The sequence below is a fragment of the Oncorhynchus clarkii genome, chromosome 27 (assembly GCF_045791955.1).
Source record: "Oncorhynchus clarkii lewisi isolate Uvic-CL-2024 chromosome 27, UVic_Ocla_1.0, whole genome shotgun sequence".
NCBI classification, from domain to species: domain Eukaryota; kingdom Metazoa; phylum Chordata; class Actinopteri; order Salmoniformes; family Salmonidae; genus Oncorhynchus; species Oncorhynchus clarkii.
This window is the reverse complement of record NC_092173.1, coordinates 3,219,073-3,231,920: the sequence shown is the minus strand read 5'-3', so window position 1 is coordinate 3,231,920 and position 12,848 is coordinate 3,219,073. Positions and strand designations below refer to the sequence as shown.

The 12,848-nt window shown below is 43.4% G+C and overlaps 3 protein-coding genes across 3 annotated transcripts in view; 1 reads left to right on the top strand and 2 right to left on the bottom strand.

The window, feature by feature from the left end:
* Positions 1 to 7,149, bottom strand: part of LOC139386284 (uncharacterized) — a 76,202-nt gene extending 69,053 nt beyond the window's left edge. The window contains exon 1 of the mRNA XM_071131779.1: positions 6,557 to 7,149. The gene's annotated coding sequence lies outside the window, so the exon portion shown is untranslated. The remainder of the gene's footprint in view (positions 1 to 6,556) is intronic.
* On the top strand, positions 5,825 to 7,415 carry LOC139386285 (apolipoprotein A-IV). The gene is made up of 3 exons (XM_071131780.1): positions 5,825 to 6,016; positions 6,138 to 6,237; positions 6,467 to 7,415. Exons 1-3 carry the CDS (start codon positions 5,968 to 5,970, stop codon positions 7,278 to 7,280), a joined length of 963 nt encoding a protein of 320 aa, XP_070987881.1. The 5' UTR covers positions 5,825 to 5,967; the 3' UTR covers positions 7,281 to 7,415.
* Positions 7,416 to 7,606: 191 nt separating this feature from the next.
* Positions 7,607 to 12,174, bottom strand: LOC139386132 (zona pellucida-like domain-containing protein 1). The gene is made up of 11 exons (XM_071131565.1): positions 12,134 to 12,174; positions 11,737 to 11,844; positions 11,096 to 11,322; positions 10,375 to 10,565; positions 10,080 to 10,152; positions 9,716 to 9,813; positions 9,412 to 9,495; positions 9,109 to 9,280; positions 8,781 to 8,880; positions 8,564 to 8,590; positions 7,607 to 8,442 (listed from the first exon to the last, which is right to left on the bottom strand). The coding sequence occupies exons 2-11, from the start codon at positions 11,834 to 11,836 to the stop codon at positions 8,282 to 8,284; spliced, it is 1,233 nt and encodes a 410-aa protein (XP_070987666.1). The 5' UTR covers positions 11,837 to 11,844; positions 12,134 to 12,174; the 3' UTR covers positions 7,607 to 8,281.
* Positions 12,175 to 12,848: the final 674 nt, after the last annotated feature.

Sequence of the window (12,848 nt, the reverse complement as noted above, 5' to 3'; positions counted from 1 at the left end):
AAATAACGAGCTACCACACTACTGAAAAGGGAGCTTGCAGCTCCAGTTTGGAGATTGAGTGGAAATGGAGTCCCTACAGAAAGCAAGAACAAAATGGTTGTCAGGAGTAGTACAGTATTATCGTAAGGAGCTGTATACTTGGAAAAAGGAGGAGGGGAAAAGAGAGGGAGAGGAGGTCTAAGAGAGAGAGAGAGGGAAGAATAGGGTGAGCTTTAGTTGGGTAAAAATTGTGGGAAAAAGGGAGATGGTTTGTTAAAGAATGGTGTGAAGTCTAAGCAGAGGGAGCTGAAGACAGGAGGATAGATGGAAGTGAATGAGGGTGACATATCGGAGGTGATAGATGTGGGGAAGTTATCGAAGACCGAGGTTTGCACTGAGGGTCAGGAAAAAGATGAGTCTGTGACAGTAGGAATGAAGTTTATGGAAAAAGTGGACTCTTGCCTTTTGGCTGATCTGTTTGTGGTTTCACGGTGGGTGAAAAAAGAGTTGGGTAAACAGAAGAGTCATTCTCTTCTTTTGAGTTTTGAAGTTGAGTCTTTGCCCGACAAAGTGAAGTTATGATGTATGAGTATCCTGTACAAGCGTATGTACCGACTCTATTACGATGTTACAGGTGTCAAGCTTATGGGAGCAGTGGAACAGACTGCAGGTATCTATTCCAAGTACAGAGTGAGGATGGCAGGAAGAGAAAGAAGAGCAGAAGCTATTTTTACAAGATTAAGGGTTAAATAAGACTTTAAATGTGATAGGAAAGCATCCAACAGGAAAGTGTGAGTATTGCCAGGAAATATAGATACTGGAGCATGTACTAATGCAGTGTGGGCAGTATGAGAGGGAAAGAGGCTGAGATCCAGTGTGAGGGAGAAGGGGGATACAGGAAATTAGTTTAAAGAGCTTACTAAGTAGAACATGATTAGATACTGTCTGAAATATATATAATTTAAGATTAACTGGGCTGGCATGTAGGCTTTAGTTTCTCTGGCCCACACTCGTACAGTGGGTGGTGGTAATGCACAATAATGTTGGATGCCGATTAAACCCCACTGAAGACCATTTAAAATCAAATGTTATTTGTCACATACACATGGTTAGCAGATGTTAATGTGAGTGTAGCGAAATGCTTGTGCTTCTAGTTCCGACAATGCAGTAATAACCAACAAGTAATCTAGCTAACAATTCCAAAACTACTACCTTATAGACACAAGTGTAAGGGGATAAAGAATATGTACATAAGGATATATGAATGAGTGATGATACAGAGCGGCATAGGCAAGATACAGTAGATGGTATTGAGTGCAGTATATACATATGAGATGAGTATGTAAACAAAGTGGCATAGTTAAAGTGGCTAGTGATACATGTATTACATAAAGATGCAGTAGATGATATAGAGTACAGTATATACATATTCATATGAGATGAATAATGTAGGGTATGTAAACATTATATTAGGTAGCATTGTTTAAAGTGGCTAGTGATATATTTCCCATCATTTCCCATCAATTCCCATTATTAAAGTGGCTGGAGTTGAGTCAGTGTGTTGGCAGCAGCCACTCAATGTTAGTGGTGGCTGTTTAACAGTCTGATGGCCTTGAGATAGAAGCTGTTTTTCAGTCTCTCGGTCCCAGCTTTGATGCACCTGTACTGACCTCGCCTTCTGGATGATAGCGGGGTGAACAGGCAGTGGCTCGGGTGGTTGCTGTCCTTGATGATCTTTATGGCCTTCCTGTGACATCGGGTGGTGTAGGTGTCCTGGAGGGCAGGTAGTTTGCCCCCGGTGATGCGTTGTGCAGACCTCACTACCCTCTGGAGGGCCTTACGGTTGTGGGCGGAGCAGTTGCCGCACCAGGCGGTGATACAGCCCGACAGGATGCTCTCGATTGTGCATCTGTAGAAGTTTGTGAGTGCTTTTGGTGACAAGACAAATTTCTTCAGCCTCCAGCCAGCCTACTTTGGGGACTGCTTCTGGAGGGAGAACACACCCATGCTAAATCCAGTGCTTAATTTGATCCGGCACCTCTAAATTTGGACAGTTTTGTTCCGGAACCCATTTGTCAGGATCCAGTACATCCTGTGGCATGAACAAAATATTTCTACTGTTTGCAATTCTAATCAAATTCGTTCAACTTGATGCCTCAAATTCTCCTGCCCCCTAAAATAACGCCATGTGAAACGGCCTAATATTCTAAGAATGGATTCATGTTGGTTCAGTCCAAGTTTATGGTTTGCGCAACATTGTAACCTATGAACAAGGTGTGGTCGTTGCTCTCCAGCGTTGCATTCATCATGCGTCAGGCCTGTATATACACTGCTCAAAAAAATAAAGGGAACACTAAAATAACACATCCTAGATCTGAATGAATGAAATATTCTTATTAAATACTTTTTTCTTTACATAGTTGAATGTGCTGACAACAAAATCACACAAAAATTATCAATGGAAATTAAATCTATCAACCCATCTGGAGGTCTGGATTTGGAGTCACACTCAAAATTAAAGAGGAAAACCACACTACAGACTGATCCAACTCTGATTTAATGTCCTTAAAACAAGTCAAAATGAGGCTCAGTAGTGTGTGTGGCCTCCACGTGCCTGTATGAACTCATTACAACGCCTGGGCATGCTCCTGATGAGGTGGCGGATGGTCTCCTCAGGGATCTCCTCCCAGACCTGGACTAAAGCATCCGCCAACTCCTGGACAGTCTGTGGTGCAACGTGGCGTTGGTGGATGGAGCGAGACATGATGTCCCAGATGTGCTCAATTGGATTCAGATCTGGGGAACGGGCAGGCCAGTCCATAGCATCAATGCCTTCCTCTTGCAGGAACTGCTGACACACTCCAGCCAGATGAGGAACCCAGGGCCAACCGCACCAGCATATGGTCTCACAAGGGGTCTGAGGATCTAATCTCGGTACCTAACGGCAGTCAGGCTACCTCTGGCGAGCACATGGAGGGCTGTGCGGCCCCCCAAAGAAATTCCACCCCACACCATGACTGACCCACCGCCAAACCTGTCATGCTGGAGGATGTTGCAGGCAGCAGAATGTTCTCCACGGCGGCTCCAGACTCTGTCACGTCTGTCACATATGCTCAGTGTGAGCCTGCTTTCATCTGTGAAGAGCACAGGGCGCCAGTGGGGAATTTGCCAATCTTGGTGTTCTCTGGCAAATGCCAAACGTCCTGCACGGTGTTGGGCTGTAAGCACAACCCCCACCTGTGGGCGTCGGGCCCTCATACCACCCTCATGGAGTCTGTTTCTGACCGTTTGAGCAGATACATGCACATTTGTGGCCTGCTGGAGGTCATTTTGCAGGGCTCTGGCATTGCTCCTCCTGCTCCTCCTTGCACAAAGGCGGAGGTAGCGGTCCTGCTGCTGGGTTGTTGCCCTCCTACGGCCTCCTCCACGTCTCCTGATGTACTGGCCTGTCTCCTGGTAGCGCCTCCATGCTCTGGACACTACGCTGACAGACACAGCAAACCTTCTTGCCACAGCTTGCATTGATGTGCCATCCTGGATGAGCTGCACTACCTGAGCCACTTGTGAGGGTGGTGGACTCCATCTCATGCTACCACTAGAGTGAAAGCACCGCCAGCATTTAAAAGTGACCAAAACATCAGCCAGGAAGCATAGGAACTGAGAACTGGTCTGTGGTCACCACCTGCAGAACCACTCCTTTACTGGGGGTGTCTTGCTAATTGCCTATAATTTCCACCTGTTGTCTATTCCATTTGCACAACAGCATGTGAAATGTATTGTCAATCAGTGCTGCTTCCTAAGTGGACATTACATTGTGTTGTTTAAGTGTACCCTTCATTTTTTTGAGCAGTGTATATTTTTTAAATAGCTTAACCTTGAATTGTGTGTAGCCCAATCACATGGCATGCAGTTGGGAACGTGTGGTAAATATCTCAGTGAACAGAGAAGACAAATCTGTCTTTAGGCTACTAAATATGTTATCAACTTCCAAATAGGCCCATTGAGCAAACAGCATTGTTTTGCACAAAGTAAAACCGAGGCTTTTGGCAGAGCGCGTCATTGGGTGAAACCGGAAAGCTGTTTTAAGACTATAATTTCCTCATGTTGTACGAGATCTCCACACACCTAGGCTACTAACGGATTCAAGACAAGGACGTTTTTATTGATCTCGGTTTGTCAGTCAAAGTAGCCTGTCATTTCGATAATTTGTGAGGTATTACAAATGGTTCTGCTGAAGTCTCAAATCATCTAAAATGATGTAGAACTGCATGAAATGCTCTATGATCTATGCTCTATGATCTATGCTCTATGATCTATGCTCTATCCCAGCACACAAAGCAATGATAATGCATGCAATGCTGTATTATAAAGGTGACATTTTTCATGCATACCTCAAAGCATGGAACATACCATGGGCTTGGTGCCACAGACACTTGTTGACAATGGACAAAGAGGAATGACTTGCAACCAACGACCAACAGACAAATGCTGGATGACTGACGGTGATGGCGAAGGCCGAGGACCTCCAGCATGGCGAGGACCTCCAGCAGCGTAGAGAGTATTTTGGGACTGTGCGTGTGAATAGTGTGAAGCCCCCTGATACTTTTGAAATAAAAAATTTAAAATGTCAACTATATAGCCTTGTCTGTGTGGTGGCCTGGGATCTCAGAGACCTGCAAGTTGACATACACTAAAAGTATGTGAACACCTGCTCGTCAAACATCTCATTCCAAAATCATGGGTATTAATATAGAGTTGATTCGGGCACTGATGTTAGGCGATTAGGCTCCAATTCATCCCAAATGTGTTCGTTGGGGTCAGGGCTCTGTGCAGGCCAGTCAAGTTCTTCCACACCGATCTCGACAAACCAATTCTGTATGGACCTCGCTTTGTGCACAGGGGCATTGTCATGCTGAAACAGGAAATGGCCTTCCTCAAAGTTTTGCCACAAAGAAGCATAGAATTGTCTAGAATGTCATTTGTATGCTGTAACGTTAAGATTTCCCTTCACTGGAACTAAGGGGCCTAGCCCGAACCAATAAAAACAGCCCCAGAACATTATTCCTCCTCCACAAACTTTACAGCTGGCACTATGCATTGGGACAGGAAGTGTTCTCCTAGACGTTTCCACTTCACAATAACAGCACTTAAGAGTTGACCAGGACAGCTCTAGCAGGGCAGAAATTTGACCAACTGACTTGTTGGAAAGGTGGCATCCTAAAATGTGGCCACTTTGAATGTCACTGAGCTCTTCCGTAAGGCCATTCTACTGCCAATGCTTTTCTATGGAGATTGCATGGCTGTGTGCTCAATTTTATACACCTGTCAGAAACGGGTGTGGCTGAAATAGCCTAATCCACTCATTTGAAGGGGTGTCCACATACTTTTGTGTGTATATATAGTGTACTTTTGGCCATGTAATGTACCTAAGGGGATACATTTAATAGTGCATTTAAATATAATTCAAGGTGTTGTTTTTTTTGTTGATAATTTGTCCCCATGGTAGTTGAATTGAATTAACTTTATGTCCTCTATTGACCCGCAAATATTGACCCTGTCACCCCACATGACTCCTTTCATGACCACAATGCTTTTACGATATTTCCCTTATTACAGGATGACATCATTTGAAATTCTTTAAACCGATGTCGCAAGGAATGTTGGAGCTTGTGCAGTCTGTGACAGGGAGTGTTTTTGTGCATTGTGTCGGGTGCTATTCGTTATCAACATGACCCTCCACGTGTTGTGTGTTGACACAGGCAGAGTTTAGGACAACCAATGATAAGAAGGACCCATCCCTTTATAAGCACGGTCTTGATGGAGAGTCATTCTGCCAAACCTAGTACATAGGTAAGGACAGGCCACTCTCTCACTTATTGATCTTGCGTTACTTCTGTTTTTTTGGTCTATTTAGTCTGAAAGTTCCTGTTAAAAATCCTAATTAATTTTCCCATTTCTCCTCAGTGTAAAAAACAACAACAAAAAAACATGCATCTCAAAGTAGTGATCTTCGCCTTGTCGTTTTTGACAACCACAGGTTTGTGCTTTCTTTCCTTTCCATTAAAAACATCATTGCATCTGCTATCGAATAGTGTTTATAATATAGAGCAGATGTCTTAAAGAGAATAATGGGATTTAAAATGTATCTTCTACTGTAGCATTCCCACTCCACCGTACCAGCAGAGAAGCATCACAGGCCCTACAGGACATAATGACCAATCAGGCTCATGAGAAGACAGACCTCAACAAGGATGTCAAGTATGTCCTCATACAATATATAACATAAATAATTGAATCATGAATCACAAATGCCTGTTTTCAGGTGAGCCTTTTAACAGCCTTCTAACGGTCAAATAAAGCCTTATAACAGTTCCATAACAGGTTTATAACGGTCTCTTAACAGATTTGTAATGGTATTATAACAGTATTTTAACAGCCTCATAACAGCCTTTATAACAATGCTTTAACTGATCCTGTATGTTAACAGTGGGATGTGGAAGAGCCATGTGGAGAGCAGCAACCTGTACACCCAGGACAGCCCCAACCCCATGGTGAGCGAGATCAGGCACAAGCTTACCCTGGAGTCCGAGAGGCTGCGCGCCCGCCTTCGCCAGGAGCTCGCTAAGTTGAGGGAGAGGCTCGCCGTGTACCCTGCCCACACCCAGTCCAGCGAGTCCACCCTGGCCAGCGTGAGAGATCGCCTGGCCCCACTGATCAAGCAGCTCCAGAGCGCCGGGAACAGCAACAGCCAGGAGCTGTGTAGCCACCTCAGGCTCTACTTTCAGGGATTGGAGGCTGCGGAAAGCCAGGCAGCGGCCGGACCCACCCTATACCTGGAGGCCGTGCAGTGGATCAGCCAGACCTTGGATGACAGCAGTGCCAAAATGACCTCCGTCATCCAGGACTTCAAAACCAAGACATCCAGCATGATCAGGGAGCTCAATGGTACCTTCCAGGGGGACTTCTGGCAGGAGGTGAACGTACGGCTGGGGCAGGAGGTGCAGGCGTTGAGTCTGGAGGTCCAGGGCAGGGTGGGGGTGCTGAAAGCAAAGCTGGTCCGTCTCCTGCTGGCTCCACACCCTCTCACGACAGAGGTGTTCACCAGCATGGAGCAGTTCTGCCAGAGTGCCACCTTACAGGACCAGTTGTTCTATGCCAGAATAGAGAAGCACCTTCTGGGGCAGGAGTCACAGGCTCAGAGCCCCAGCGAGCCGCCCTCTCCACGTCTGGGCTTATTGGAGGAGGACTTCTCTGCGAAACTAAGCGCTCTCCTCCAGGACATTCTGCACACTGTCCAGTAAAAGCAGAACAGAACTTTACTCATAGCAAAATGAGAGAGAAAGACATTTAAACTATATCGTTGTTTCTGCTCCTTGTGCTTATATATATATATATATATATATATATATATATATATCAACTCCTCTACCATTGTATATACAGTACAGTAAGTAATCCATGTATATTTATGTTTTTGCTGTTGTTTATTTCATGTGGATGATTGTAGTAAGGCATTTTATTTTGTCAACTGTAAATAAAGCTTGTGTGAAGTTTACAGTGTAAACGGCTAGTTCATATGCAGTACTTGTATTGTATTCTCATAAAAAAGAGACACCATTACACAACATTGAATTCATGTTAAACTTTATTTAGTATTTTTTTCCAATAATGTACAGAGCAGTAGTAGCAGGTCTGAAATTGGAGCATGATTGACACGAAAACTGGGTTGCGAAACCCCACCCACTTCGGTTACAAGTCAACTGTATTGAGTTCAGTATATATCAAAACAAAATCCCCAAAACCCATATCATATATTATATATATTATAGCATTGTGGAAGACTCTGTGCGTATATCTATGGAGTCGTAGGCAACGCTATTAATAGTAGTCAGATAAATGCCATAGTTAATATATCAGTTCCCACATTCCAGAATAATGATTCAAATTCAAAGAAGTATTTATGTTGCCTCATCTACTACACTATTGCTCAAGCGTTTAACATACTTTCAGAAATTCTTATATATTAGTACAAAAGGTGAAGTATTGTGATGGTTCAGGCGTTTACACATTTTCCTTCGTAACAGGTAATTGATATTGATTAACTTTATCTATGAACAAAAGGAGAATTAGACACTAGTGTCCACTTATTTTCTTAGAACACACTCAAGGTCTTCTAGTAGTTTTTGGCTACAAAATTAATGACATCACGAGAAATCTAAAACACACCCTATTAGGCAAAGCAGATTGGGCAGCTCGGAGGTGGACAGGTTGGTTGGTAGATGGTCATTGGCCAAGACACCTTTCAGTCAAAGGAGTGGGACAGACCGCCTGCCCAGTAGAACTTCTTGAGGACAAACCAGCTGCCAAGGACAAGCAGGGCTATGGCTGCAGTGCCAAAGAGGATCCCTACCACCAGCCCTGTGATGTTAACCCTGTCACCTCTTGACTGTACCCCTCCGCTGCCTGGATCACACAGAGGAAAAGTAGAGCATAGTTTTGGGCGTGCTTTAAATGACACGTTTATCCTCCCACCTAGACATATTCATTATTTGACACTTTAATTTAGCAAAAACATTTAACTCACTATATGCCAACGCAGCAGGTCTTTCCTCTGTAGGATAAACAACAGGGAGGGAAAACATATTATTCATTGAAATGGAATTTGAGTAGCAGTGGTACTAATAGCAATTATCTCTATAAACTCCAGTGAATGACGTGCTACCAGTGATCATTATTACTGAATATCAGAATCTCAGACATGATGTTGAACAAAATCGTTAATGGATGACTCCAGGTCTCACCATCTCTGCTAGTATAGAGTGGTCCCACAGAAACAGTGGCTGATTCCGCTGACTCGGATCCAAAAGGCTCCAGTGATCTCTTTCTCCTGCTATTGCAAGCCTGTAACAAAGACAAGTTCTTATGCTTATATGAACCATTTATGGCATTGCAGCAAATTCAGGGGATAGCGCCAACCGGAACTTAGCTTAACTTAGCCACTATACCAAGAGATCCGATCTCTTGACATGGTTACTGTGATGGGTCAAGGTCAACACTGTTTTATCGATGGTGCTAATTGTTAAGAACAAGATACTTTGAGAATGGTGTAGGTATGTGAACTCCACTTACATCAACCAGTTTCTGACACTTGCTGGGCTCACACAGTCGAAGGATGCAGTGCAGGAAGATACTGGACTTTTCCAGGTTGTTGTGTGTCACGAAGCGAAATGCCTCAAAGGAGAATCGGGAATTCTTGGAAATACCATTCTGTGTGACTGATGAGCGTGAATCAACAGTGCATCTGTGAATAAGGATTATAAGAAAACGCTTTGTCATTTTGCACATACTTATTATGGTCAATATTCTGGGCTGCAATTTATCATTCATATATCTCTATATTTGAAATTGATGAGAGGATGGTTTTTGTCAAACCCTGTGAAGAAGTCGTGCTTCTCATTATTTGACATGTTGTACGCTGATGGGGTTGCAAAGCAGTGGTCAAGTAAAAGATTAAAACTGTTGGAGGGAGGGAGGGAGGGAGGGAGGGAGGGAGGGAGAGTCATGTCAATTTTTTAGAAAAAGTGTGTACACCATTCACAATAATGAAAATATAGAATATACAAAATAAATATGAATATAATGGATATGGAAAACTACAATACAAAATACTGTACATGAAATGACCCAGTAGATATTTGACCCAGTAGATAAGTTAAGAGACAAAATGTTGACTTACTTCCCAGTGAGGTTGGTGGCCTTGACCTCCACATAAACCTTGGAACGCAATTCAAGTCCTGTCGGTGGAACCACCAATGGGTAACCATAATCAGTGTCCTACACAACAAACAGTAGAGAAGAGAAGGAGTTGTGAGGAAGATCACAGGTGAGATGTATTCTGTAAATATCCAAATCAAAAGACTAATAGTAGAGAGAAATAAGAGTAAATGAACACTTCATAATGTCGCTAAGATATAGCTACATTAATAATAACATTCTATAGGCAGGTACAGTGTACTTGAGATATTATATACTTCTCAGACAGCCCTGACCATTCATGGATGCTTTTTTTTTATACGTAAGGAATTGAATCCTGCACTCACGTTAAAAACACTCATACTCAAGGTGTTGATGAACGTGCCATTGTTGTCACTGGTGGCCACTGAGACTGACGACCTAAGATAGAGAGAGTGGGAGAGAGCTGGCGTTAGAGAAGAAGGAAAAAGTGTCAGTTGACCTGACGAAGATACCAGAATTAATTTGTAACCAAACCCCCCCCCCCCCCCCCCATCTATCTACATCTACGTAGCTACCTCACTAGCTATATAACCCAATTCACCCTCTGGGGATCAATAAAGTACATTTTTACTGATAACCAGTTAGAGGACCGAGACTCACGCTACAATCTGTGTGTTGTTGAGAAGGTACTCCAGCGGGTAGCGGCAGGAGAAGTGATAGTAGAGGTCCGTGGCGTAACTGATGATCCCCACAGAGGACTTGGGGGTGTTAAGGTAACCTGTGATGATGACCGACTGGATGCTGGAGAAAAAGTTGAAAGGACCAGAGGCATCCGGGGCCTCGTCCAAGATCTAGGCTCAATCAACACAATGACGGATTTAAGGAATTGATGACTGAAAGGGAAAGGGGTAATCTAGTCAGTTGTTGATGTAAGACCAATGAATGATAGATCAGTTATGCAGGATCCACACAATGACGGATCAGTGTAAGATCGTGAATGATTGGATTGATAGAGGATAAACACGTTGTTATTAGACAGTTAGCTAGTACACAAACACAGCCCATCAATATTAGGTTTGTTTTACATTTGATTATATAATAACTTAAGGTAGTATCATTTTTACACAACTGAACAGTTCACAGTAGGCTAAACACAATGTTCCTATTTCCATGAGCTATTTCCCAAATAACCACCAGAGGGATAGTCTTGGACACAGTTCACATTACATACAGTAAAAAAAAAAAAATCCTAATGATGTCCTAATTTACACCGTAAATAAGTCACTCTCTCATTGTGCATTAACTTTAATGTGCAGATTTCCTCAAATGTACACCTTACCCAAGGCACTCTGTCACAGTGAACGTCAAGTAACCCTCTCACCTGCAGTGACTGTCGACAGGGGTTCGCCTGGCTGTGATTGACAGGCAGCTGGTAGCGTATGACAGGCGGATCCACGCTGGTGTCAATCAAGCCCTGGCACTGGCTCTTGTTGTGCTCTCCATTCAGAGCCAGACCGGCGGGGTCGAAGCCTGCCCACTGAGCCGTACACAGGTTCACCTTCAGATTTATCATACTGGCCCCGCAGTCCACCGTCAAGTCGTTGTTGTCTGAGGGGCCACAGAGGAGAGGAAGTGGAGGTTAAAACATATACAGAATCATTACTAGACTACAGTAGCTGCTGGGGGAATCACTCAGGGATCTTACCACTGTTCATTCAACGGGTGGGTCTAATCCTGAATGCTGATTGGTTAAAAGTGCATTCCAGCCAGTGTCTATTCCACAAGTTACCACTGGCGAAATCTATGACGTTAAAGTGCCTATTGACTCTGTTCCACTTGACTGCGCAATCCACTGTCTCCTCAGCTCAGCCAGGCAAGTTACTGGGGGGAATCAATCAGTGAGCTCACCACTGTCTGATCACCGTGTCTCAATTATCGTTCAGCTCAAAATGTTCCCCCTGAGATTTTCACCTGGAGAATTCCACCCCTGAATAGCCACGAGGTTCAACCCTCAGGACTTACCTGGGACCCTCTTGTACAGAGCAGAACAGTTGTAGGTAATGGAGAAGGCAGGCTGGAGGAAAATAGCCATCACAGCGGAGACACAGCACATGGAGAGCATCTTAACTACTGTTGAGAGAGAGGATGAGAGACACACTCAGAGGACATTCACAGAACAGAAAGGACCACAGTCGGCATCCATGGCCAGAGTGCAGAGAAGTTGATCAAGCAGAGGTGGTTTTGAGGTTTGTTATCCCACATAGGAAGTAAACATGTCAAATGTGCCATTAAAGAAAATCTGTTACATGTCTAAAATGATCAACTTCCCCCAAAAAATGATTCCCTACTCCAAATCAGTTTGGTTTGACCTTTCAAAACTAAAGCAAGGAGAGCTGAGTCTCAAGTCATCCCATCCTACCTGTGAGGTTCCTGAGCAGGTGTTTGTGTGAGCAGGTGGTGGTGGGGTGTGTCTCATATACTGCAGGTGTTAGACCTCCCTGACATCTAATATCACATGGGAGTGAAACACACATCCATCCCATCAACAAACACACACACACACCAAGGTTATTATTTTTTTTAAAGTGAAAGCCATCAAACAACCACTGAGAGGACTGTGTCAGTGGGGTTTGACATCGATCTCAAAGGTTAACCTGCACAGGATATTTCATATTTCTTGGAGACAAATAGGGGATATTTTAAGAACGATTGAGCGTTGTTGCTTTTCAGGGACATATTGTACACTGTATTCATATCTGTTTTATCATATTAGATTCATTCAATTCAACAACAGGATTTTTTTTACACTTTAATAAACCCACTTGAATGCAATATTCTTCGGTGATTTGCTAATTGTGGAAACAATTAGGATTAACTATATATAACGTTTTAATATACAGTACCAGTCAAAAGTTTGGACACATACTCATTCAAGGCTTTTTTCTTATTTTTACTATTTTCTACATTGTATAATAATAATAATAGTGAATACATCAAAACTATGAAATAACACATATGGAATCATGTAGTAACCCAAAAAAGTGTTAAATCAAAATATATTTTATATTTTTCAAAGTAGCCATCCTTTGCCTTGATGACAGCTTTGCACACTCTTGGCATTCTCTCAACCGGCT

What these genes read in the sequence shown, in the direction of transcription:
- LOC139386132 (XM_071131565.1), bottom strand. Translation starts at nt 11,836, where the DNA reads ATGCTCTCCATGTGCTGTGTCTCCGCTGTGATGGCTATTTTCCTCCAG. An exon ending in CCTGTCGACAGTCACTGCAG is followed by an intron (nt 10,566 to 11,095) that starts GTGAGAGGGTTA and finishes GATTGAGCCTAG; the next exon opens with ATCTTGGACGAGGCCCCGGA. An exon ending in AAGCACGACTTCTTCACAGG is followed by an intron (nt 9,281 to 9,411) that starts GTTTGACAAAAA and finishes CCTTATTCACAG; the next exon opens with ATGCACTGTTGATTCACGCT.
- LOC139386285 (XM_071131780.1), top strand. Translation starts at nt 5,968, where the DNA reads ATGCATCTCAAAGTAGTGATCTTCGCCTTGTCGTTTTTGACAACCACA. An exon ending in GTCGTTTTTGACAACCACAG is followed by an intron (nt 6,017 to 6,137) that starts GTTTGTGCTTTC and finishes CTTCTACTGTAG; the next exon opens with CATTCCCACTCCACCGTACC. An exon ending in GACCTCAACAAGGATGTCAA is followed by an intron (nt 6,238 to 6,466) that starts GTATGTCCTCAT and finishes GTATGTTAACAG; the next exon opens with TGGGATGTGGAAGAGCCATG.